Consider the following 27,239-nt stretch of genomic DNA (forward strand, 5'->3'; position numbering starts at 1 on the left):
AACTGTATCTTTACCGATTTTCAGCTGCTGGATCTGTCCACTTCCAGTGGAGGGGTGTTGAAGTCTCCAACTATAGCAGTGGGTTCATCTATTTCTCCTTGCCATTCCATCAGGTTTTGCTTCATGTAATTTTACACTCTATCGTTAGGCACATATGCATTAAGGATTGTTATGATTTCTTAGAGAATTAACCCTTTATCATTATGTAGTACCCCTCTTCATCACTGATAATTTTCCTTGCTCTGAAGTCCGCTTTATCTGAAATTAATATAGCGACTTTAGCTTCCTTTTGATTAGTGGCAACATGTTATATCTTAATCCATCTCTTTCCTTTTAATCTGTGTCTTTATATTTAATGTAGGTTTCCTTCAGAAAACATAGCTGGATACTGTATTTTTACCTGCTCTGGTAGTCTCTGTCTATTAACTGGTACATTTAGACCATTGATGTTTTTTTTTTTTTTTTTTTTTTTTTTTTTTTTTTAATTTCTTTTTTTTTTTTTTTTTTTTTTTTTTTTTTTTTTTTTTTTATTAAATTTATTGAGGTGACAGTTGTTAGTAAAATTACATAGATTTCAGGTGTACAATTCTGTATTACATCATCTATAAATCCCGTTGTGTGTTCATCACCCAGAGTCAGTTCTCCTTCCATCACCATATATTCGATCCCCCTTACCCACATCTCCCACCCCCCACCCCCCACCCCCCACCCCCCTTACCCTCTGGCAACCACCAAACCATTGTCTGTGTCTATGAGTTTCTGTTTCTCATTTGTTTGTCTTGTTCTTTTGTTGTTTTGGTTTATATACCACATATCAGTGAAATCACATGGTTCTCTGCTTTTTCTGTCTGACTTATTTCGCTCAGCATTACACTCTCAAGATCCATCCATGTTGTCACAAATGTTCCTATATCATCTTTTCTTACTGCCGAATAGTATTCCATTGTGTATATATACCACAACTTCTTCATCCATTCATCTATCGAAGGACATTTTGGTTGTTTCCATGTCTTGGCCACTGTAAACAAAGCTGCAATGAACATTGGAGCACACGTGTCTTTATCTCTAAATGTTTTCAGATTTTTTGGGTAGATACCCAGGAGAGGGATTGCTGGGTCATATGGCAATTCTATTCGTAATTTTTTGAGGAACCTCCACACCGCCTTCCATAACGGCTGCACCAGTCTGCATTCCCACCAACAGTGTATGAGGGTTCCTTTTTCTCCACAGCCTCTCCAACATTTGTTACTATTTGTCTTGTTGATGATGGCCATTCTGACTGGGGTGAGGTGATATCTCATTGTGGTTTTGATTTGCATTTCTCTGATGATTAGTGATGTTGAGCATTTTTTCATATGTCTATTTGCCATTTGTATGTCCTCTTTGGAGAAAGGTCTCTTCAAGTCCTCTGCCCATTTTTCAATTGGGTTGTTTGTTTTTTTGTTGTTCAGTTGCATGAGTTCCTTGTATATTCTGGATACTAGCCCCTTATCGGAGGCACTGTTTGCAAAAATCTTCTCCCATTCAGTTGGTGGCCTCTTTATTTTGTCAATGGTTTCTTTTGCTGTGCAGAAGCTTTTAAGTTTCATATAGTCCCATTTGTTTATTTTAGCTTTTACTTCCATTGCCTTTGGAGTCAAATTCATAAAATGCTCTTTGAACCCAAGGTCCATAAGTTTAGTACCTATGTTTTCTTCTATGCAGTTTATTGTGTCAGGTCTTATGCTTAAGTCTTTGATCCATTTTGAATTAATTTTGGTACATGGTGACAAATAGCAGTCCAGTTTCATTCTTTTGCACGTGGCTATCCAATTCTCCCAGCTCCATTTATTGAAGAGGCTGTCTTTGCTCCATTGTATGTTTTTAGCTTCTTTGTCAAAAATTATCTGTCCATATTTATGTGGTTTTATTTCTGGGTTCTCAATTCTATTCCATTGGTCTATATGTCTGTTTTTCTGCCAATACCATGCTGTTTTGATTATTGTGGCCCTGTAGTACAGGCCAAAGTCAGGAAGTGTGATACCTCCATTATAGTTCTTTTTTCTTAAGATTGCTTTGGCTATTCGGGGTCTTTTGTGGTTCCAAACAAATCTGATGATTTTTTGTTCTATTTCTTTAAAATATGCCATTGGGATTTTGATGGGGATTGCATTGAATCTGTATATTGCTTTGGGTAATATGGCCATTTTAACTATGTTGATTCTTCCAATCCATGAGCACGGAATGTCTTTCCATTTCTTTGTGTCTTCTTCAATTTCTTTCAGAAAAGTCTTATAGTTTTCAGCATATAGGTCTTTCACATCCTTGGTTAAGTTTATTCCTAGGTATTTTATTCTTTTTGATGCAATTGTAAAAGGAATTGTTTTTTGTATTTCTTTTTCTGAGATTTCATTGTTGGTATATAGGAAGGCAATGGACTTTTGTGCGTTGATTTTGTAGCCAGCAACTTTACTGTATTCGTTGATTGTTTCTAATAGCTTTTTGGTGGAGTCTTTAGGGTTTTCTATATATAGCATCATGTCATCTGCAAAGAGTGATAATTTAACTTCTTCATTCCCAATTTGGATGCCTTTGATTTCTTTCTCTTGCCTGATTGCTCTGGCAAGGACTTCCAACACGATGTTGAAAAGCAGAGGTGATAGGGGACATCCCTGTCGTGTTCCTGAACGTAGAGCAAAGGGCTTCAGTCTTTCTCCATTAATTATGAGATTAGCAGAGGGCTTGTCATATATGGCTTTTATTATGTTAAGGTATCTTCCTTCTATACCTATTTTATTAAGTGTTTTAATCATAAATGGATGTTGTATCTTGTCAAATGCTTTTTCTGCATCAATTGATATAATCATATGATTTTTGTCCTTTATTTTGTTTATATGATGTATCACATTGATGGATTTGCGTATGTTGAACCATCCTTGTGCCCCGGGGATGAACCCCACTTGGTCGTGATGAATAATCTTTTTAATGCATTGTTGTATTCGATTTGCTAGAATTTTATTTAGGATTTTTGCATCGGTATTCATCAGAGATATTGGTCTGTAGTTTTCTTTTTTTGTGCTGTCTTTACCAGGTTTTGGTATCAGGGTAATGTTGGCCTCATAAAATGTGTTGGGGAGTACTGTTTCTTCTTCAATTTTTTGGAAGAGTTTGTGCAGAATTGGTATTAGATCCTCTTTGAAGGTTTGGTAGAATTCACTAGTGAAGCCATCTGGTCCCGGACTTTTGCTTTTGGGAAGGTTTTGGATGACTGATTCAATTTCGTTACTGGTGATCGGTCTGTTTAGATTTTCCAGTTCTTCATGGTTCAGCCTTGGAAGGCTATATGTTTCTAAGAACTTATCCATTTCTTCTAGGTTGTTGAATTTGGTGGCATATAGTCCTTCATAGTATTCTTGGATGATCCTTTGTATTTCTGTGGTGTCCGTGATAACTTCCCCTTTTACGTTTCTGATTTTGTTAATCAGTGTCTTCTCTCTTTTTATCTTAGTAAGTCTAGCCAAGGGTTTGTCAATTTTGTTAATCTTCTCAAAGAACCAGCTCTTTGTCACATTAATTTTTTCTATTGTCTTTCTGTTCTCTATTTCATTTATTTCTGCTCTAATTTTTGTTATTTCCTTTCTTCTGCTGACCTTGGGTTTTACCTGTTCTTCTTTTTCTAGTTCTTTAAGGTGTAACATGAGGTTATTTATTTGGGAATTTTCCTGTTTCTTGAGATAGGCCTGTAATGAGATAAATTTCCCCCTTAAAACTGCTTTCGCTGCATCCCAAAAATTTTGGTAGGATGTATTTTCATTGTCATTTGTTTCTATGTATCTTTTGATCTCTCCTCTAATTTCTTCTTTGACCCAGTCCTTCTTTAAAAGTATGTTGTTTAGTCTCCATGTATTTGTGTTTTTTCCCGCTTTCTTTTTACAGTTGATATCCAATTTCAAAGCCTTGTGATCAGAGAATATGCATGGTATGATTTCAATCTTTTTAAATTTGTTGAGACTGATTTTATGTCCCAATATATGGTCTATCCTTGAGAATGTTCCATGTACACTAGAAAAGAATGTGTAGTCTGATGTTTTAGGATGAAGTGCTCTATAAATGTCAATTATGTCCATTTCATCTAATGTGTCATTTAGGGCTACTATGTCGTTATTTATTTTCTGTTTGGATGATCTATCCATAGCTGTCAATGATGTATTTAAGTCCCCTAGTATAATTGTGTTTTGGTCAATTTCTCCCTTTAGTTCTGTTAGTAGTTGCTTGGTGTATTTCGGTGCTCCCTGACTGGGGGCATAAATATTGATGACTGTTATGTCTTCTTGTTTTACAGTCCCCTTCACCATTATGAAATGTCCATCTTTGTCTCTTGTTATCTTTTTCACCTTGAAGTCTGTTTCATCTGATATCATTATGGCTACACCTGATTTTCTCTGGGCACCATTTGCTTGGAGTGTCAATTTCCACCCTTTCACTTTGAGTCTATGCTTGTCCTTGTAGCTGAGATGTGTCTCTTGGAGACAGCATATGGTTGGGTTTAGTTTTTTGATCCAATCTGCTACTCTGTGCCTTTTTATTGGTGAGTTCAGTCCATTTACATTTAGGGTGATTATTGATATGTGAGAATTTCCTGTCATTCTATCTTTAGTTTTCTGGTAAGGCTGTGTCTCCATTGTTTCTTTGCCTTTTTGTTGTTGTCTATTATTTCTGTGTGGTGGTATTCTATGATGTTTCCCTCTGTTTCTTCTTTTATTTCAGTATATATTTCAGTTCTGGATTTTTTTTGAGTGGTTACCCTTAAGTTTATGTAAAAGTAAGTTTGATATTTAGAGTATTCCATTTTCTTCAGCACGCTTACTTTCTCCATTCCCATATTCCGGTTCAGGCCTTTATTCTCCCCCTTTTTGAGTTTTGGTTGCCACAAATTGTCCCTGTTGATGGTGGTCGAATAGCCTCCTTTAGTATTTCTTGTAGTGCAGGTCGTGTATTAGAAAATTCCCTCAGCTTCTGTATGTCTGGAAAGGTCTTTATTCCTCCTTCATATCTAAAGGATATCTTTGCTGGATATATTATTCTTGGCTCATGATTTCTCTCTTTCAATAGTTTGAATATTTGGTTCCACTCCCTCCTGGCTTGTAGAGTTTCTGCTGAAAAATCTGATGATAATCTAATGGGCTTTCCTTTGTAAGTTACCGTCTTCTTTTCCCTGGCTGCCTTGAGGATTCTTTCTTTGTCGTTGATTTTAGACAGCTTCAGTACAATGTGCCTTGGAGAAGGCCTGTTGGGATTGAGGTAACTAGGTGTTCTATTTGCTTCTTGGATTCGAGGGTCCAGTTCTGTCCACAAATTTGGGAAGTTCTCATCGACGATTTGTTTGAATATATTCTCTGTTCCCTTCTCTCTTTCTTCTCCTTCTGGTATGCCCATTATTCTTATATTGCTCTTTCTGATGGAGTCAGAAAGTTCTTGTAGAGTTCTTTCATTTCTTTTAAGTCTCAAGTCTCTTTCTTCTTCTATCTGTGTCATTTCCAGGTTTCTATCTTCGATGTCACTGATTCTTTCCTCCATCTGGTCAACTCTACTACCTAAGCTGGTTATTTCATTCTTAATTTCTTCTATTGAGTTCTTAATCTCCAGAAATTCTATTTGGTTCTTTTTTAAAATTTCAATCTCTTTCGTAAAATGCTCATACTGTTCTTTAATTGAGTTTCTGAGTTCATTTAACTGCCTATCTGTGTTTTCTTGTATCTCGTTGAGTTTTTTCAGAACTGCAGCCTTGAATTCTCTGTCATTTAAGTCACATATTTCTGTATATTTAAGTGCCTTTTCTGGAGATTTTTCACTTTCTTTCTGAGCTATCTTGTTGCCTTGGTTACTCATGGCGAGTACTGGTTTACTATTTCTCTTCCTAGACATCTACAGGAGTGACTTCTGCAACAAGTTGATAGGAAGAGGTCTTTCTTTTGTTCAGCAGTTCTGTTTACTCCTGCAGGGAACCGCCCAGATAGGTGGGGCCAGGGGCGGGGTGAGCTGTGAGAGGTGGCCCAGAGCAATGGCAGCGACCACCACCACAGCCTGTCCTGCTTCTACAGCTCTCTTCCCTTTGCCGGAACTAGTTGGGCTGTGGATTTGTGTTTGTGGGCCACAGTTCTCAAATATAGCAAATTTTCTGTTGTTTTGATCTGACACTGCTACTGTTTCGCTTCTAGCACCGGGCAGGTGGGGGCGGGGCGAGCTCTGAGAGGGGAGGGAGGGGGCGGCTAGTCTCAGTGCCTAAGGCTCCGTTCTCTGCTCGGCAGTGCGGGCTTAAACTACCGTTTTCAGCCTTTTTCCCTCAGTCTTTTCTCCGAGGTCTCTGCCGTGAGCGTTGGGTTCAGCCGTGTTATATGCTGTCCCCTCAGCCCTGTGGAGCCCTGGCGGAGCCCTAGCAGTCCGATCTCCCGCAGCTGCGGTAGTTCCGGGAAGCAGCGAGCTCGGCGCACTGAGCTGGGTCTGAGTCCTGCGCCCGCGGAGCTGCGTCTCCGCCCGCTTCTCACTTTCCTCCTCCCCCCGCTCGCGCGCGCGAATCTCCCACCTGTAGGTGATTTCAGTCGGTAGTGGGCCTCTTCGTCTTGCCTGTCTGCTGTGCAGGGAGTCCTTTGTGGAGTTTTTGTTGTTCGATTCTTTGTAACTTCCAGGGGAGCTTTACAGAGGCTCACCTCACTCCGCCATTTTTCCGGAACCTTAGACCATTGATGTTTAAAGTGATTACTGATGTGATTGAGTCCATATTGTCTGCCATATTTGTTACTGTTTCCTACTTGTTGTTCTTGTTGTTGTTTTCTTATTTTTTGCCGTCCAGTCTTTTTCTACCTTTTCTGGTTTCAGTTGAGCATTTTGTATGATTCCATTTTTCTCCTCTCTTAGCATGTCACTCACACTTTCTTTTTCAATTTTTTTTTTCAGTGGTTGCCTTGTGTTTGCAATATACATTTACAACTAATTCAAGTCTGTTTTCAAATAACACAATACTATTTCATGGATAATGCCAGTACTGTGTAACAGAGTATTCCCATTCTGCCATTATTATTTTGAACAAACTATTATCTGTTGGATAAATTAAGAATAAGAAAAATAACTAAATGTTAACCAGATTTGTTGTGATTATTTCATCATATATACAAATATCAAATCATTAAATTGTATATCTGAAACTAATACTGCAATGTTATATACCTCAATGTCAATTATACCTCAATTTAAAAAAAGGCAGGTGAGGAAAAAAAGAATAAGAAAATAAAATATTTTATCTTCATTTATTCCTTCTCTAGCACTCTTCCTTTCTTTGTGTAGGTCTGAGTTTGTGACCTGTATAATTTTTCTTCTTTCAGAAGAATTTCTTTTAACATTTCCTTCAAGGCAGGTATACTGCTGACAAATTCCCTTAATTTTTGTTTTTCTGAGAAAAATCTTTATTTCTCATTCAGTTTTGAGGGATTATTTCTCTAGACTGAGAATTCTTCATTGGTGGTTCTTTTCAATCCTTTATTTCATTATTCTCTCTTCTTGATTGAATGTTTTCTGAAAAGAAGTCTGATGTAATTCTTATGCTTGCTCTTCCATAGATAAGGCATTTTTTTCCTCTGGCTACTTTCAAGATTTTTTCTTTATCTTTCATTTTTTGAAGTTTGGATATGATATGCCTAGTTGTAGATTTTAAAATATGTATCCTCCTTAGTGTTCTCTGAGCTTTCTGGACTTGTAGTTTGGTATGTATCATTAATTTTAGGGCATTCTCAAGACTACATTGCTTTAAATGTAGTCATGTGGACATTTCAGTCAATGACAAACTGCATATATGACGGTGATCCCATAAGATTATAATGGAGCTGGATTTCCTTTAAGAAACAGAGACTATGTGGTTCAGGAGGAATTTTTTTTTCTCTGCTAGGAGCAATATCTGTATGGCTTGTTAATAGATTCCCTCTCACTCACAAGACCTCAATTTTGAGTATGTAGATTATATCCCAACAGTCAGCCACTGACCTGTTTCATTACAGAGGTGTCTGTTATATTCAGAGGTGCTACAGCCCTCCGAGATCTAGCCTGATGCTCTTCATAATACGTTGCTCTAAATTCTTTGTTGATGACCTAAGAGGCTGTACAAGTACAGAGGTCCACAGGAACTATTTTAACAAGTATTACGTGGCACTGCCATTTTCAGAAAAGCTTTCTGTGGTAGTGTTGAGCCAGTCTGTCCCTGTACTTTGGAAATATTTTCAGGTTGTAATGATGTAAAATATAGATAAGTTTTATTTCTTTTATCAGTTCAATGCCAGAGAGAGCCCTTTGTGCCAGATAGGGTCAATGGAACCGACATCAAATTTCCAAAGTCAAAATATTGAGTCCTCAGTTCTACACCCTCTCCATATTAAACACCTTCTTTTTTTTAAAATGTATACCACAGTTTCTTAATCCGATCATTGCTCCAACCTGCAATAGTCAAAACCACATTACCATGGTAATCCCCTATGTGCCTTTATCTCTCCATCTTGATTCCTCCTGATCCTCAGGCTACCTTCCACTCCCTCCCGACAGTCACTATTATGGTGAGCTATGCCTTTCCCAGCCAGTTTCTCCTCCATATTTCTAATCAATCCAGCCCACATTCCTATTCATGGAACAGCATTGACAGCTTTGATGTTCTATTTCTGACCCTGTACGAAGGAAGTAGGGGGAGGGCTTGTGGGACGGTGATTATAAAGTCTGCAGGAGTGTACAGTCATGTCCTAGCCTTCACACTCACTCACTGCTCACTCACTGACTCACCCAGAGCAACTTCCAGTTCTGCAAGTTCCATTCAGGGTAAGTGCCCTATACAGGTCTACCATTTTTACCTCTTGTACCATATTTTTACTGTACCTTTTCATATTTAGATATGTTTTGATACACAAATGCTTACCATTGTGTTACAATTGCCTACAGTATTCAGTACAGAAACGTGCTGCACAGGTTTGTAAATAGGCTCTACCATACAGCCTAGGTGTGTAGTAGGCTCTACCATCTAGGTTTGTGTAAGTGCCCTCTATCATGTTCGCAGAATGATGAAATCGCCTAACAGTGCATTAAATGACGCATGATTGTATTTTTCTATTCCTTTTTTCTCCTGGTATTCCCATTATACATTTGTTACATTTTTTTGTAATTGTCCCACAGTTCTTGATATTCATTATTTTATTCTCTTTGCATTTCAGTTTGGGAAATTTCTACTGACATTTTTAAAAAGATGACTAAAATATAGCTAACATAAAAATTAATACTAAATAAATGCAATGAACACAGCAAAACTAACAATAAAATATAGCTAACATACAATATTATATTAGTTTCAGATGTGCACCATAGTTATTCAACCTATTGACATTTCTTCAAGCTTGCTAATTCTTTTCCTCTGCTGTATCCAGTCTATTGATGAGCCATCAAAGACATTCGTATTTCTTTTGCAGATCTCTTACATTTCATTTTGATTTTTCCTTTTTCTTTTTTTTTTTCACTTTCTTCCGCCTCCCCGCCCCCACTCGGGTTCAAGCTGTTGTTTCTCAGTCTAGTTGTGTAGGACACAGCTCCCTGGCCCATGCTGGTATTATGAGCCTTGTGCTCCCAACCCCTTCTCTCCCCCAGGCTGAGGCAGTCAGTAGCCAGTCGTCTGTCGGCCACTCACAGCAGCTCATGGCAGCAGCTCACAGCAGCTCACGGCAGCAGCTCACAGCAGATCATGCTGGCTGATGGCTGCTCAAGCTGGCTGCCTGTCACTCACGCTGGCTGCCTGTCACTCATGGCGGCACACAGTAGCCCATGGCAGTACACAGCAGCCTGCGGCAGCTCACACCAACCTCAGGCTGCTCACCGCAGCTCAGCTCCAGGGAGAGCCATTGTTCACAATCTTAGCTGTAGAGGGCGCACCTCACTGGCCCGTGTGGGAATCAAACCGGCAACCTCGCCGTTAGGAGCATGGTGCTCCAACCACCTAAGCCACCGGGCCAGCCCTTGTTTTTTTTCTTAGAGTTTCTATATCCCTGCTTACATTACCCATCTGTTCTTTCTGTTGGCCATCTTTTCCATTAGGGCCCTTAGCATATTAATCATAATTGTTTTAAACTGCTAGTGTGCTAATGCCAACATTTCTTCCATATGTGACTCTGGTTCTGATGCTTGCTCTGTCTCTGTGTGCTGTGTTTTTTTGTTTTTCCTTTTAATATACCTTGTACATTTTTTTTTTTGAAGCTGGACATGACATATTGATAAAAAAAAAGTAACTGAGGTAAATAGTCCTTTAATGTGAGGTTTTATGTTTAACTGGATAGGGGTTAGGATGTGTTTACCATTTGCTCTAGCTATGTGTCAGAGGCTAAAATTTCTTCTGGTGTCTTTTTTTGTTTGTTTCTTGTGTCTAGTGTCTTTTTTTGTTTGTTTCTCCTGTGTATTTGGTTCCCCTAGAGATGACTTCTTAAATAAGCTTTAAGACCTACAGTTCTTGTAGTTGTATTCCCTTGTTGTTATTCAGGAGCACTGTCGATGTGGTAATAAGGTGTAGGGGGAGGGGAGGTGTTCTATATTTCTATGCTTAGGTTTGAGTCTTTTAGTGAGCCTGTACCCCTTGGTTGTGAACTTCAGAAGTGCTTCTCAGTTTTGTTTTGTTTCCCCTCATGTGAAACAGGAAGATTAGAGGGCGCTAGAATTGAGATTTTTGTTGTTTATTGTTTTTATCCCTACATTGGTTAGACTTTGTTAAAATAGTTTCTTTTGAGGGCGGGCCTTAAGATGAACAGAAAGCTCTGGTTCTTTTCTCTGCCCCCTGCTGGAAGCACAAGGGTATTTTTCTCAGGTCTTCCCTGGGAGAACTAGTAGGGTTACTCAAAATTTGCAGAAGTGTAGGGTCCCCATAAGACTGGGCCCCGTCTAGTTCTTAACTGTGAAACTTACCCACACTGAACCTCCAGCTATTCTTCAATTATAATTTAAGTTCTCCTACCCTGGTACTGGTTCCCATGGAGGTTTCTGCTTGTATGAACTGTGATTCTCTTTATCAGCCTGTCTGTCTCCCCAGTTTGGCGGGCAGCAGTTTGCCCTGTGACCTCAGTTCTCTGATGGATATAAGACGAGTTGGGGATTTTCAGTTTGTTCAGCTTTCTTCTCATTGTGAGGATGATAGTGATGACTTCCAAGGTCCTTACATGCTTGCCCAGGAACCGGAAGTCCTCCTTTGATTTTTTACTTGAATATTTGTATCCACGTTTTCTATTACCTTTATCAGTGATGACACAGGTATGTTCTCTTTCTGTTCCTTTGTCTTCATTTTGTTGCATACATTCCTTAATGCAAAGAATTATTTATTTTAGTACATATGAATTAATCATTTTATATCTTTCCATAGTCAGAAAACATTTTGTCTGTTCTCCACATCTTGGATAAATATACTATTTTGTTTTCTTTTTAAAACCAACTTTAAAAAACCCCATCTGGGATTTATTGTCATATGGTATATATTGTAATCCTATATTGTTTTCCATTTTGATATCTAGCAGTCCCTCAACTGTTTACTAGAAAGTGATTTTTCTTTATATTTGTGTCACTTCTCATTTAGCAACTATTAAGTTCTTATAATAGTTTTTATCTATTGCTAGAATCTCTATTCTTAATTCCCATAAGGTTTTGATGATTGTTTCTTTGTAGAATATTAAAATCTGACAGAATAAGTTTGCCATATTTACATGTAAGAAGATAATACGAGTACACTAGTATCCTTGCCTACTTATTCTTCCAGATGAATTTCACTATGGATATTAATATAATTCAAATTAGGATGTTTCATTATTATTATATTCAGACTTTGTATCCAAGAGCATGATAAATCTTTGTCGACTAATGTCTTCCTTTTTTTTCCTCCTTTTTGGCTTTTATAAATTTTAGAGTAATATTGCATTTTGAGTTAATGCCTCTATCATAAATATTGTATTTTCTACTTCTATGGTAGTACCTAGAAATGTTTTTTATATAGATATTTACCTTATGATTTCTGAATTCATGTATTATCTTTATTTATTTTTGGTTAATATTCTTAAAGTTGTATAGATATGTATTCATGCAATTCAAACATCAGAATATCATATTTCTTCCTTTTCTATATACAGTAAGCCTTCAATTAACGTTATTGGTAGGTTCTACAACTTCAAGCAAAACAAGATATAACAAAACCAACTTTACCACAGGCTAATTGATGTAAATAAGGGTTAAGTTCCTACAGCAGTTCATCAACGTTATAACAATATGACGTTGAACGAAATGATGTTATTCAAGGACCTATAGTACGTTCTTTACTTTTTTCCTGTTAAAGTTGTTTGGTACTTTGTTAAATGTAATTGGCAGTAAGAGGCATCATTTCCTTCCTGAATTAAAAAGAATGATGTTTTCCTTCTTGGTTTTAATTTAAATATTCTATATCATGTCAAGAAAGAAATCCTCTGTCTGGAATATTTTTTTAAATTCAGAATAAATGTAAGTTTTAAAAATCCATTCTTGACATCTGTTGAGATAATTATGGCTTTCCTTTCAAAATTTTATCTGTCAACCTGATAAATCATTTTGATAGTTTCCCTTGTGATACCAGTCTTACGTTCTTGAAGTAAACCCTATTTATTTATATCAGGCAAATCTTTCAATGTGATGTTATCTTCAGTTTGTTAAAATTTGTTTAGGAGTTTTAATCGTATATTTCAAAGTGAAAGTAATCTATAAATTTTGAGTCTTGTTTTTGTCAGGCCTGACTGACCCTTGTCTTTGAACCGCATGGCACTTCTGTAGCTTCTTGGTGTTGCCCACGTATAGCTTCTCCATTCTGTGTTTTTCCTCTACTTCCACAACTCTCAAAGAGTGGACTGGGGAATTCCTGAGACCCTTTTAAGGGGGTCTGCAAGATCGAAACTATTTTCATATTAATATGAATAATATTATACAGAATGTCATGTGCAGGTCAACAGATTTTTTTGTGGAGCGAAAATAAGAAATCGAAAAGTTTATTGCCTCTTTGTGCTTGTTAGCACTGGAATATGTGATATACTTTATATTTTCATTTGAAGGGTCATGTGTATTAGCCCACCCATTGGTTTATACATTTGTTTTTGCCAAATGGGCTAGTTGAGATGGAAGTATTAATTTATTTGAACCAACACATGTCACTGTCACTAGTAAAACAAGATGCTAGTATGCTGTACCACAAACTATTAATAGCATCATCCCACCCCCAACCTGGCTCTTTCGGTCCACCTGTTGGAAATACGCACTCCTCCTCCATCCCAAATTATCTGCATTGAAACTGGAAGTAGCAAACTGTCTTCCTAGCTCTTTCCTCCTTTCTCTCCTACAGCCCACTGCTGCCACACTTACCTCTTACAATTATATTTTTATCACGTTGCTCCTCAAACACCACAGTGACCCCATTGGCTTCCCAAGTCCATCATGATCAATCTTCATCCATTTTGCTCAAAGATACTTACCCTGTCCTCTAGTCAAGCACAAATGCCAGACTCATTCTCACCTCATGCCTTTGGTCACTTTTTTTCCTGGGCCTAGGATATGCTCTGTCCTCCATGAAGCCTTCTCTGGCTTACAATCTCCCCTCCATTTCCTGAATGCCAGTTACACTTTTATTCTAAAAGTTGAATACTTAGCTGTTGTGTAATTGCATTGTGTGAAAGTTTTCACCCCAACTAGATCCTAAATTTCTCGAGAGTAGTGACAGGTAACAAATGCTTTTTGTATCCCCAATTCCCTGCCCTCACAGTGCAAGGCATAGATTTATTGAGTGTCAGCCATATAAATATGTTGATTGGCTGTTAACCCTTCCCCTCGAACTGTAATCCTCCTCAGTAAGCATTTATTGAACATGTACTCTGGGACACTAGAGTTGCTGGGACAACAGAAATAAAAAGGACGTGGTGTATGTAGTCACAAGATTCCGTGGAAGAGATTGTGCAGTCAACATAGATGTCTGAACAAAGAGGGTGTTAAGGGAAAAGCCTCTTTGACCTGGCCCTAGATGGATTGAATGGGATTTCACCAGGCTGAAAAGAGGATGGGGGGCTGGGCGGGATTCCAGACAGAGTACCTGGCCTGAGCAAAGGCATGGAGGCATAAAATTACATGGACTATGTGGAGTATAACAAATTTGTGGCATTATTTTTTTGTTATTAATTTGTTCCTGGCCTACCCTAAATTCTAACTGATCTCAGGCTTGTGACCATCTAGAGGTTTGATTTATTCCAGATGTGCCATTCTCTGGACCAGCATGTCATGGTGAAGCCCCAAAGTATTATGGAAAGAGCATTAGGCTTAGAGTTCAACTAGACACGGGTTCAAACCTCAGCTTTAAAGAACTTTAAATTATTCTCATTTTTCTGCTGCTTTAATTTTTTTTTCTTGAACTTCTTTATATCTGCAAAATAAAACCAAAGACTACCAGAATGGATTATCCATGGACAAATACCACTTGGAGTTTTATTGATTGTATTTATTTCCTTTGTTGAACTCCCATTTATAGAATCTGTTTTGCTTGATTTACTTGCTTCTTCTAATTTTCTTTTGTTGACTCTTTATTTCTATGTACTTATTAAGGAAGCACTTTATAACCCAAACAGTGAACCAGATAGCGGCTCCAGGAAATGTTTGGAATGAGGCAGCTCAATTTAGCTGAGTAGTTCTGTGTCAGTGGGTTACAGGAAGGAGTTTGTAAGGTCCCTGTGGGAAAACTGGTACATTTTCCAGCTTCCCCTTTGTTGAATCTTCATCTTGTACCGTTATTATTTTGTTTTAATGAATTCCCAGAACAATAGTTACACCCATCTGAAAATATGACTATAGAACATATCCCAAAGCCAAACATAAATTATTTTTGGACTCCCTGTACATTTTCTTCCTATGATTTGTGTGGCTCATGTAGACTTGCTGGAACTGTGTACTTTAAATCATTTCCTGAATGAAACATGTAAATAGTGGAGAGAAAGGGAAAGGATTCTGCTTCATTTTGCAAATCGTCTTGCTTTCTTTCAGTGCTTAGTCACTCTATGGAATTCATGGGCATTTAATAAATTTAAACAAAAAGAAAACCTCTTGAGTTTTACTAGCCTGTTAGCCTCAGTTCTTCTCATCAGCTAAAATGGTGCTTATTTTCAGCTAAGATTTCTAGAAACCTGGAATACTTACTCTTGACATTAAGTGCTTTTTGTAGGTTCATTGAATGTAGTAAATCCCAGAGTGAGACAAATATTAACTGCAAATATTTACTCTGATGCCACCTACATTTTAAAAGGAAAGTTGATGTGGAGGGTGAGGGTAGGGAACAGGCCTTTTTAGATTTTATTATTGTGTTTATGTTATTTCCGCTTTTATTTTTTTTCATTTCCATCCTGTTGAGTTTGAGGTAGCAACCGAAGTATCAAATGGAGTTCTTGGGAATTTGGGACTGGAGCTTGAGGTAGAGTTGAGAGCTAGAGATAGTAGGTTTCCTTGAAGGATACAATTAATACAGTAGTCCCCCTTTTATCGGTGGTTTCATTTTCCGTGTTTCAGTTCCCCACGGTCAACTGTGGTTCAGAAATTTTTTTTTTTTTTTTTTTTTTTAAAGGGAACAGGACTTTATTGGGGGAACAATGGTCAAATTGTTGTCCTTTCAATCTTAGTTGTGGGGGTTCTGTTCAGCTTCAAGTTGTTGTTCTTTCAGTCTTAGTTGTGGAGGGCGCAGCTCAGCTCCAGGTCCAGTTGCCGTTGCTAGTTGCAGGGGGCACAGCCCACCATCCCTTGCGGGAGTCGAACCGGCAACCTTGTGGTTGAGAGGACAGGCTCCAACCAACTGAGCCATCTGGGAGCTCAGCGGCAGCTCAGCTCAAGGTGCCGTGTTCAATTTTAGTTGCAGGGGGCGCTGCCCACCATCCCTTGCGGGAGTCGAGGAATTGAACTGGCAACCTTGTGGTTGAGAGCCCGCGCTCCAACCAACAACTGAGCCCTCCGGGAGGCAGCTCAGCTCAAGGTGCCGTGTTCAATCTTAGTTGCAGGGGGCAGAGCCCACCATCCCTTGTGGGACTCAAGGAGTTGAACTGGCAACCTTGTGGTTGAGAGCCCACTGGCCCATGTGGGAATCGAACCGGCAACCTTTGGAATTAGGAGCACGGAGCTCTAACCGCCTGAGCCACCGGGCCGGCCCCGGTTCAGAAATTTTAAATGGAAAATTCCAGAAATAAACAGTTCATGTTTTAAATTGCATACCATTCTGAGTAACATGATGAACTCTCATACCATCCTGCTCTGTCCCACCCTAGATGTGAAGTATCCCTTTGTCCAGAGTATCCACGTTGTGTACACAACCTACCTGTTAGTCACTTAGCAACCCTCTCAGTTACCAGATCATTATCAGAGAGAGAGAGAGAGACCACATTCACATAAGTTTTATTATAGGATATTGTTATAGTTACTCTATTTTATTAATTATTGTTAATTTCTTACTGTGACTCATTTATAAATTGAACATATTATTATACGTATGTATGTACTGGAAAAAATAGTATATGTAGGGTTCAGTACTGTCTGTGGTTTCAGGAATCCACTGGGGGTCTTGGAATATATTCCCCATGCATTAGAGGGGGGCTTTTGTAAATCAGAGTAAGGCGGGGGAAGGAGCTGTTTTCTCAGATCCAGAGCAAAGTAGAGAGGCTTTTTATTTTCCTTAAAGAGCAAAAGACACATCTTCCTGGATGACAGGAGGGAAGACAGATTCAGGAGTTCCTGTGTTGTTGTAGTAGGGAAAAACTGCTAACTATCCTGTGGTAGGTCATGTTTCCTAGGAATGGCAGCTGAGACAGGGAATTTGTGTAAGTGCATTGTTTCAGGAGTGCTTGGAGAAGGGGAGTGAAGGAAGCAGGATAGAGCAGGGTGAGGAATTCTGCGAGGATGAAGGGTTGGGGAGCTGTGAATGAGCTTGGCTAAGACCACGAAGCATGGATTGGATTCTTAGTATCCTAGGACTCATTTGATCCACATAGCAGGGTTAGAGTTTTTGTAGCTGAGGACATGGTTTTTGTTTTGTTTTTTTCGATTTAAGTTTATTGGGGTGACAATTGTTAGTCAAGTTACATAAGTTTCAGGTGTACAGTTGTGTATTACATCATCTATAAATCCCATTGTGTGTTCACCACCCAGAGTCAGTTCTCCTTCCATCACCATATATTTGATCCCCCTTACCCTCATCTCCCACCCCCCGCCCCACTTACTCTCTGGTAAACACTAAACTATGGACATGGTTTTATGATCGGTAATTTGGTACATTTACTCATATTAGTACCTTTGGGTAAATGATGCTACCTTCCCTATGTTGCTACCTTACCTGACCCTGTGTCACCATGTCAGCATGGTAATGTTCCTGGGGGACCTATTATTCACATCTGTACAGAGTTCAAGCTATTTGTGCATATTAAAGGAAGGATATTGGGAATGAATTTCTTTTATTTATTATATATTCATCCTTATCTGTAAGTGAATGGCAGGTTTCCCTTGGAGTATCTGTTCTCTTGGTTTCAACCATCATCTTGATGGTGATAGCTCCCAAATCTTTGTCTCCCAATCTTCATCTCATCTGGCCTACCCATCATCACTTTTGTATCTGTCCCGCTATCCCACAATGATTTGTATATGACAGGTGGTTCATAAATGCCGCTCACACTTCAGTCAGGCTGGTTTCTTTATTACAAGTGAGGTATTGTGAAATTGAACAACTGATTTGGAGCTTAATGTTTTTTGACACTAACAGGGCAATTGACTTAGCCTGTCTGTGCTTCAGTTTCCTCATCTGCACTAGGAGTGATAATGTCATAGCATAGGAATGTTGGAAAAATGAAGTGAAAGAGTTCACACAGGCCAGTGCCTGAAGATTGATAAGTACCTGGTAAATGTTGTTCTTTGTCCTTTATGTTCAGTGTTTAAAACATTTAATTTATCTGCTATAGTTCCAATTTTTCAGGCCTATTGCTTAATTTAACCTATTTGGTTTTTACCACATTCATCACACATAATTCTGATAACCTAGGGTAAAAAGTTTCTTGAAAGAGTTGGAATACCTTAGAAGGAATATTGCCTAATGCAATAGAACTTTGCTGACTATGATTCTTGATCAAGATTTTATTTAAAAAATTGGGGGAGAAGGGTAGATAAGTTAAGGTTGCCTATAATGCTGTTTTTAAAAAATCAATATACTAAGATTTTTTGAGTAAAATTTACATCAGAAGATTCACACTTGGAATGTAAAAAATGTTTCATCATTAACATTAAATTCTTAAGCAGAGAACAACAGTATGCCTCTTTCTCCCAGTATTTCTGTGCATCTACTGTGTTTCCCCGAAAATAAGACCTAGCCAGACCATCAGTTCTAATGCGTCTTTTGGAGCAAAAATTAATATAAGACTCGGTCTTATTTTACTATAAGACCGGGTCTTATATAATATAATATAATATAATATAATATAATATAATATAATATAATATAATATATAATATAATACAATAATACTGGGTATAATATAACATAATATAATACTAGGTATAATATAATACCGTGTCTTATATTTATTTTTGCTCCAAAAGATGCATTAGAGCTGATGGTCTGGCTAGGTCTTATTTTTTGGGGAAACATGGTATATTGTGTTAGGAACTCTGGGAGGCTCAGAGGCATAAGATAATGCTTCCGAATTCATAAATGGCTAGTGCATTCTCAATAATGATGTGTACTTTTTATTTCAATTGCTTACTTGTGAACTACTGTGAGTTTTTTGTATTCATGTCCTCATTTGGTTTGTTTGTTTGCGTGGTTCTCAAAAAACTGCTGTCAACTACGTGTTAAGGGTAGAGGTACATTACATCTGGAGGGTAACTGAATATACTAAGTATCTTGCATGTCTATATTGTCAAAGTAAGAATATGAAGTGAGACATAAGAATAAATGGTAACCTAAAAGGTGAAAACTACCCAAGTATCCATCAACTGATGGATGAGTAAACAAATAGCCATAATATGGCGTATTGTTCAGTCCTAGAAAGGAATGTAGTACTGGGACGTACTATAACATGGCAAGTTATGAGATGTGGAAGAAGCCAGACACAAAAGACCACATGTTATATGATTACATTTGTATGACATGTCCAGAACTGGCCAATCATAGAGACTGAATGAGAACAGAGGCTATAAGGGGCTGGGGGTAGGTGGGGGACGATGGGGAATTATATTTATTGGGTACAGAGTTTCTGTTTGGGATTATGAAAATTTTCTGGAAATGGATAGTGATGATGATTGCACAGCATTGTAAATGTACTTAAGGCTGCTGAATTGTCTGGTTTAAAATAAGTCAAATGGTAAATTTTGTTATATGTATTTACTTCAATTTAAAAAACAATACGTGGTAAGGGGCTTGCAGGTCATTGTAATAAGCCTCCTGTTTTTCTTTCTGTACAGGAGCCATGGATAACAGAGGCTTTCAGCAGGGGAGTTTCAATAGCTTTCAGACCAGCTCCAGTGATGAAGACCTGATGGACATACCGGGGACAGCTATGGATTTCTCCATGAGAGATGATGTTCCTCCCTTAGATGGAGAAATAGAAGGTATCATTACTGCTGAGGACAATTTATCTTTTAAAAATTATTTTTAATGTACATATAGTAAAATTCATTTATTTTCTGGTACACGGTCCTGAGTTTTAACGCATGCGTAGATTCTTGTATCCACCACCACCGACAGGATACAGAACAGTTGAACAACCCAAAGAATCTCCTCTTGCTATCCCTTTGCAGTCAGACCTCCCTACCCCCAACCCCTGGTAACCACTCATCTGTTCTCTGTCCCTGTAGTTTTTCCTTTTTGAGAATGTGATATAAAAATGGAGTCACATCATATGTTACCTTTTGAGACTGTCTCCATTTACTCAGCTTAATGCCTTGGAGATTCATCCAAGTTGTTCATTCCTTTTTGTTGCTGAGTAGTATACCATGTTTCCCCGAAAATAAGACCGGCTCTTATATTAAGGTTTGCTCCAAAAGACGCGTTAGGGCTTACGTTCAGGGGATGTATGTCATCCTGGAAAATTATGTTAGGGCTTATTTTCCGGTTAGGTCTTATTTTGGGGGAAACACGGTACTATGAAGTGGGGACACTGCGATGTGTGGTAAATGTATGCTGAACTTTGTAAGAAACTGCTAAACCGTTTTCCAGAGTGACTGTACCATTTTGCACTTGAACTAGCTATGCATGATTGTTCCACATCCTCGACAGCTCTTGGTATGTTCCATAATTTTTATTTTAGCTATTCTAATAGGTATGTGGTGTTATCTCTTCATGGTTTTAATTTAATTTCCACATGACTTATGATGTTGACCATCATTTTATGTGCTTATTTGCCAACCTTATATCCTCTTTGATGAAGGATCTGTTCAAATCCTTTCTTCTTTTTATAATTGGGTTTTTGTTTTTAGTATCTGGAATACGTTTATAAAGTAAGAATTCCCTTCATCTATTATTTGGCTATCCTGTAATGTCATTCTGCATACAATTTCACAGTATAGCTAGCTGTACCATAGTTTATTTAACCAAGTTTCTATTGGTGTACATTATAGTTGTCTCCAATCTTTTGCTATTACAAATAGTGCTGCAATGAACAATCGTGCGTGTGTGTGTGTGTGTGTGTGTGTGTGTTTGTACTCACAGGTATCTTTTAAGTATATGAAAGCATTTCTATATCATGAGTGTATAAAACTGTTTATTTCCACACAGCCTTGCTGGTGCTAAATCTTATCATTCTTTTTCCATCTTTACAATATTATAGGTAAAATAAATAACTAAATGCATTCCCGTTATTTTAAACTTTACTTTTTAAAATTAATTAATGAGGTTGAGCTTATTTTCATGTTTACTAACCATTTAAATTTCTTTTTCTGGAAGTTTCCTGTTCATATGATATTATTACCCTTTTGTCTAATGTAGGTTAAATACATTTTTTTCCATTTCTGGTTTTCCTTTGTTAACTTATTTAATCTACAAATACTTAAAAATTTTATATAGCTAGGTATATCACCCTTTTCTTTTGTGAATTCCAAGTTTCTTATTGTAATTAGAAAGGACTGCATCACTTTAAGATTAAATTTGGGTAATTACTTAAAATTACTGTCTGGTTCTTTAACTGCCTGGGATTACCATTCTCAGAGTAAAGTCAGAGGACCAGAAACTACTGTCAGAATTCATTATTTAGCAAATTTGTTTTAAGGACATATGACATTGCAGATACTTTGCTAAATAGACACATAGGGACTTATGATAGCACCTGCCCCATAGAGTCATGTTCAGGATTAAATGGCATAATAACACATAAAGTGCTTATAACTGTACCTGGCATCAAGTTAATGCTCAATAAATGTTAGCTATTATTTTGTTTTTGTTATAACCCTATAAGTGCTATAGCTCTTATAAGAACTTAGCAGAAGACTCATTGTGTGTGTGTGTGTGTGTGCGCGCGCGCGTGTGTGCGTGCGTGTGTCTGTCTGTCTGTCTGTGGAGGAATGGAAAAGATTTCATGTTTTTGAGAAGGGCCTTGAAAGATTAGTTATTTGGTAGGAAGAAGAGCATTCCAGGCGAAAAGCAAGCTTTTACAGAGACATCAACAGGCATAATATACAGAGATATAAAAAAGGCAGAATGTAAGCCCAAATAAGTAAATTGGGGCCTTGAATGTCATGCTGAGAAGTTTGGATTAATTTTATTGTCATTGTAAAGACAAACTCCTTCACCCATTCATTCAACAAAATATTTTTGGGCACCTGTATGAAAATTTTTGAGGCTCTGTTGTATGCATGAGGATACACTGTGATGAAATAAGACCCAAGATGATCTGGAATTTAGATCTAGTTGGGTAAATGAGTAAACAGACAGATTACCTAGTTAATTACCCATTGTGATAAGTATTAGGATGGAAATAAACAGAATGACAATTGAAGATAACTGGGGAATAGCACTGATTAGAAAGGTCAGGGAAGGCCTCTCTGAGGAGGTGACCAACTTGGGATGAACAGATTAGTATGAAAACCGCAGGTTCAAAAGGATAATAAGAAATTTCCCTAGTAAAGGTATCTCAGGAAAGCAACAGTAGAAGAGAGCCCCTGAATTTAAAGTTCATAAAAGAAAGGTACTCACAGTTTGTTATGTAGTGATTTTTCATACTCGCCTATTTCTGTAAAAGGGACACGTGTTTGTACATCACTTCCACTTACCGTGTAGGTATAACCATAGTGAGTCAGTTATAACAATCACAAACTCTAGTGCAGTGGTCAGTTAGGACTTAAACTGGCTACGTCTCCCTAAGCCTTCTGGCTAAACCAGAGTGGTTTAGCTTAGTTATCATCATTGCTTCTGATAGAAAGTGATTTCATATAGCATTCGGGTCACCAAAGTACTTTTTGTGTGTTCACGTTGCTCTTAGTAGGTGACTGGGACAAGTGAGTATCTGTTGTTCCCTTTTTTATTTAATTTTTAATTTTTTTATTAGTTTCAGGTATACACAGTAACATAATAGTTAGACATTTACACCCCTCACAAAGTGATAACCCCCTCCCCCAAGCTACTACCCCTCTGACATCGTATATAACTGGTACTATACCACTGACTGTCTTCCTTATTCTATACTCCACCTCCCGTGACTACATATAGTTGACATACAGTGTTATTCTACTTCAGCTTCAGGTGTACAGCGCGTTGGTTGTGCATCTATACCGTCTATGACGTCACCCCCCTGATAAGTCCTTTGCCCATCTGGCACCTTACATGATTTTTACAGCATTGTTGATTATATTCCTCACAGTGTATTTCATATCCCTGTGACTATATTGTGACTACTAATTTGCACTTTCTAATCTCTTCACCTTCTCCCCCATCCCTTCCCCACTCCCATCTAGCAACCAACAGGTTTTTTTTTTCTATATCTCTTGAGTCTGTTTCTGTTTTGTTTGTTCATTTATTCTGTGTTGTTCCCTTTTAATGGACTAGAAAACTGAGACAGACAAGATTTTGGCATTGCCTGTGACTAGGATGTGTTGTTACATGAGAAGTCCTACACCACTTTTCACTAGCCTACAAGAATGACCACTTACGGTTTACAAGTTCTGACCATAAAATAATGAGGCTACTTTCCATGAACCACACATGAAAATCAGTTCAGTCACTATACTCTGTAGTGATGTAATTTTCTTGCTTTGCTTTTTAATTGTTCTTACTTTATTTAACGTTTTCACATGGGATTTCCTAATAAAAACAACAACAAAAAAGCTCATAAAGTCCTTGATATTTGGTGGTGAAACTGTGCGTAAAGTATTACATTTTGTACCAGGCACAATAGCACGTACTAAAAAGATTAGTTAAAATGAGCTTGAAAGGCAGTAGAAGTGGTTCTTGTTTTCCAGATGGCTAGAGGGATTCATTTATGAGGAATGAATAAATAAATTATTCATGGCATGGTTAAATGCATCTGAGGTAGTGTTATAGCAGTCTGTAAATTAGAGGAAACATAAGCATGGAGATCTGAAAGAAGGGGAGAGGGAAGAAAATAGAAAAAGGGTTTGAGTAACAAGAAAAAAATCAGAGCTGTTCTCATAGTTCATCTGTTCTCACTTGCCTGCCTCTGCCGCCTAGACCTCATGGTCAACAATTCATTCATTCATTCATTCATTCAATATTTATGGAGCACCCAGATGTCAACCCAGTTGTTTCAGTAATGCTCTCCGAGTCCCTTCTTCTCACCTCCTTGTCTTTCTACCTAGCGTACCTTGCTGCTACTCTAATTGTTGAACGAGGAGACATTCCTGGCAGAGAGCAACAGAGGTAAAGGCACAGCAGTGAGGCAAAGTCCTTTCAATTCAAGAGACACAGAGTCTTCAGGTCAGAGGTCTTAGACTCCTGGGATGGGGATGGTGGCAGTTGGAGCTGGGGAGAGGTGAGCAAGGGATAGGGTGGGAGATATACTCAGAAATCTAGGTGGGGTCTGGATTGTGTATGCTTTTGGACTTTATCTTGTAAGCAAGGTGTCATTAAATGATTTAAAAACAGAGGAATGATATGATCAAATTTGTGTTTTATAGAATTTATGACACTGTGGAGGACGGATTCAGGGGAAAAGTAGGTTGGACACTGGAAGACCAGTTAAACCATTATTTTTAAAAAATCTAGGCAAAAGATCAAAGGCCTGAATTAAGACAATAGGAATGGAGAGAAGAAGGACTAAGTTCTAGAGACATTTCAGAGGGGGGATTAATAGGACCAATTAGATAGGAGGAATAAACTAGAAGAGAATCATGGGTGACTTCAAAGCCCAGGCAGGGTATGAGAGCAGTCCGTGGCCTCCTGGCATGTGACAACGTGCCCGGACCACCCCTGTGAGCCTCAACATAACCTCCCAGTGTCCCAGGGAAGGGAAAACAGTTCTTTAAAATGGTAAACATGGTGGTGCATGAAATCCACCAAAGTAAGTTGGGAAACAGATCATTTTATAATCATCTGATTCAATCTCAGTGTCTGTCGGGCCTGTGTCTTGTGGCTGTGGCCTCATAAGTTTTAGTCCAGTGGTCCAGCTCTTTGTTCTGCCTGCCCCCACTCCTGTCACTGACCTCAGCTTTTTCAACCCATTTCCTGGAAAAACAGGATCCTGTTGCCTATGCCCCTCTCCCCACTTAGATGGGATAAGAAGGCTGGGAAGGGAGGGGGCTAGAGAGGGAGGAATGTCCTTCCCCCAACTTGGATAAGGCTCAGCCAAAGAATTTTCCCCTGGAGCGTAGGCCTTTTATAGAGAGCTCTGGGATATTTCAGTGATTACTCTTTACCTCCCCTCCTCAGAGCCAGGAGGGGATCTTTATGGAATCTTTACTGAGAACTTGCTGGAGTACCTGGAGGAAGAACCCACAAACATATAGGCCACAGGAGTTTCTCACTCCCACGCAAGTCCACACCTAGCCTTCAGCAATTCATCAAAGTTGCCATTTCAGTGTCCCTATGAGATTATGGTTCCAGCATTTTCTACTCTAGGTAAGCAGATCTCAGCTGTGTCTCTTTGGATAAGCCTGTTTCTTCAGATTTGGGGGTTGCTGTTTCCCCTGCAACCTTGACTCTCTGGTGGACCCAAGAAAAGTCACTGATTTTTCAGTTTGTCCAGTTTGTTCAGTTTGTTGTAAGGATGGGAGTGACAACTTCTAAGCTCTTTACTTGCCAGAGCTGAATCTGGAAGCTCTCCATTTATTTTTCACTTAGGGAAACGACTTTGGCCCCTTCTTGGAAGGAAATCTCAATCTCTCTCTCTCTCTCTCTCTCTCTCTCTCTCTCTCTCTCTCTCTCTCTCTCTCTCTCTCTCTCTCTCTCTCGTTTCAGGAGTGTGTGCTCTGAGTCTTACTTTTCTAAGGATTGGTAGTGTCATTTTATGATCTTGCCAGAGAATGTTCTCAGATAACTGTGCAATTGAAATACCATTTGGAATTCCTCAAAGCTAAGATCTTCTCAAAAGTTGTTTAGCACATTGTAAGGGTGACCAAAAAAAAAAAAAATCATTGCTAAAATGATATAGTACAAGAGTTGGAAGGGACCTTAAAAATCATATATGCTAATAACCCCCTCATTTTATAGATGGGAAACCTGAAACCCAGATTAAGGCAATTGTCCAAGGTGACACAACTAGTGAGTTGTTGAACTAGGGTTCAAATTTGTATCTTCTCACTGCTGGACAATAGATCTGATCATAAAGACTTTCTTTGTATCAACTTTCATTGAAAAATTTAGTAAGCCATCTTCCTCTTGGTGCTTTCCTCCTGGTGTTCTCCAGAAGCTATCACCTACTTTGTTTCTAAGTACCCCAATGGTCTGCCTCTCAGAATGGAAGTGTGCCCTTTGCAGTGTCCCATTTCTACTCTTCTAGCTGTGTTATCGTTATTTTTTCTTTTTAGAACCACTTATATAACACATAAATACACCTCACTATTAAAGATTCAAACACTACACATGTATATAAAATGTGAACCCCCCCTATTTCCCACTCCAGAGATAACCCCTAAAAATAATTCAATATGACCGTTTCAATTCTTTTTCTATCCAGTTAACACACAGACTTTATTTGAAAAATTCTACTTATTGTTTTGTGACTTGCTTCTTTTATTTAATATGTTTGGGGGATTTTTCTATTTAAGTACATATCAGTCTGCTTCTTTCCTTGCATTATTCCCCCATCACTGGACTCTCATTGTTTCCAGGTTTTTGCTGCTACTAACATTGTTGCAATGAATAACATTGATGTGCACAGGTACAAGTGTTTCTTTAACAGCAATTCCTGGATTTTACATAAGTGTTTTTTTAACTCATTTTTTTTGTCCATGACATCACACTATTCCCATAAATCCAAGAACAATTTCCTAATTTCCTAATTGGTAATTTCTCTCTTGAAGTTTCCCCTCCTCCCCCTACCTTCCCCCCCCCCCCCGCAAAAGAATAATGAATGACTAATCTGTTGTCCCCCCATTTTTTTTTAAATTTTTTTTTTTGCTTTCAGAGATTGATACAGAGAAACCAATGCAGACTTAGTACAGAAGAAATGGAGAATTGCTGCTTCTAAAACCATAATTACAAGTTATTATACAGGAGCATGCTAGCCAAAGGGTTTCCCAACACTGTAGAATGTTATGTACATTTTAAGGCAGTGTCTCCCTACCCACTACATTCCCCAGTCCTTTGTTTACTCCCATAAATGTGTAAATTTGAGAAGGAAGGAATGAGCAAGAAATGGAACAAAGGCCTATTTTTCTTCATATGGACAACCCGTTCAGCAACTTTGTCAAATCTAGTCCCTTTACTTCCAGTTCTGCATTGATTTTCATGGTATTCTAGTCCAGTGGGAGCCTGCAGATACCAAGGCATAATTCTCGTGCAATTTTTCCTAACTATGGTAATTCTGGCAATTTAACACCCTGGCTCCAGTGGTAATGGAAGTGTGTTGGGTTAGGAACTTCCACATTAGAGCAGATACTGGGAGTAGGAGACGTAACAGGTACACCCGAGCAAATGTCTGCAACCCAGTGGGGATAGAGCTGTACCCAATGGGAAACAAGGAGTCAGAAGGTGGTGTTAGACTCTAGATTTATGCTTGTTTCTTAAGCCTTTCCCCTGT

At 38.4% G+C, this 27,239-nt stretch overlaps 1 protein-coding gene across 1 annotated transcript in view; it reads left to right on the forward strand.

Annotated features, from left to right (window-relative positions):
* The window catches only part of CLCN5 (Cl-/H+ antiporter 5), a 170,389-nt gene that overhangs the window by 109,452 nt on the left and 33,698 nt on the right, over window positions 1–27,239 (forward strand). Inside the window, exon 4 of the mRNA XM_019718727.3 lies at window positions 19,516–19,662. Within this exon, the coding sequence (XP_019574286.1) occupies window positions 19,516–19,662 (147 nt within the window). The remainder of the gene's footprint in view (window positions 1–19,515; window positions 19,663–27,239) is intronic.

This window comes from Rhinolophus sinicus, chromosome 18 (genome assembly GCF_057876585.1).
Source record: "Rhinolophus sinicus isolate RSI-liver-muscle chromosome 18, RSI-T2T, whole genome shotgun sequence".
Classification (NCBI taxonomy): domain Eukaryota; kingdom Metazoa; phylum Chordata; class Mammalia; order Chiroptera; family Rhinolophidae; genus Rhinolophus; species Rhinolophus sinicus.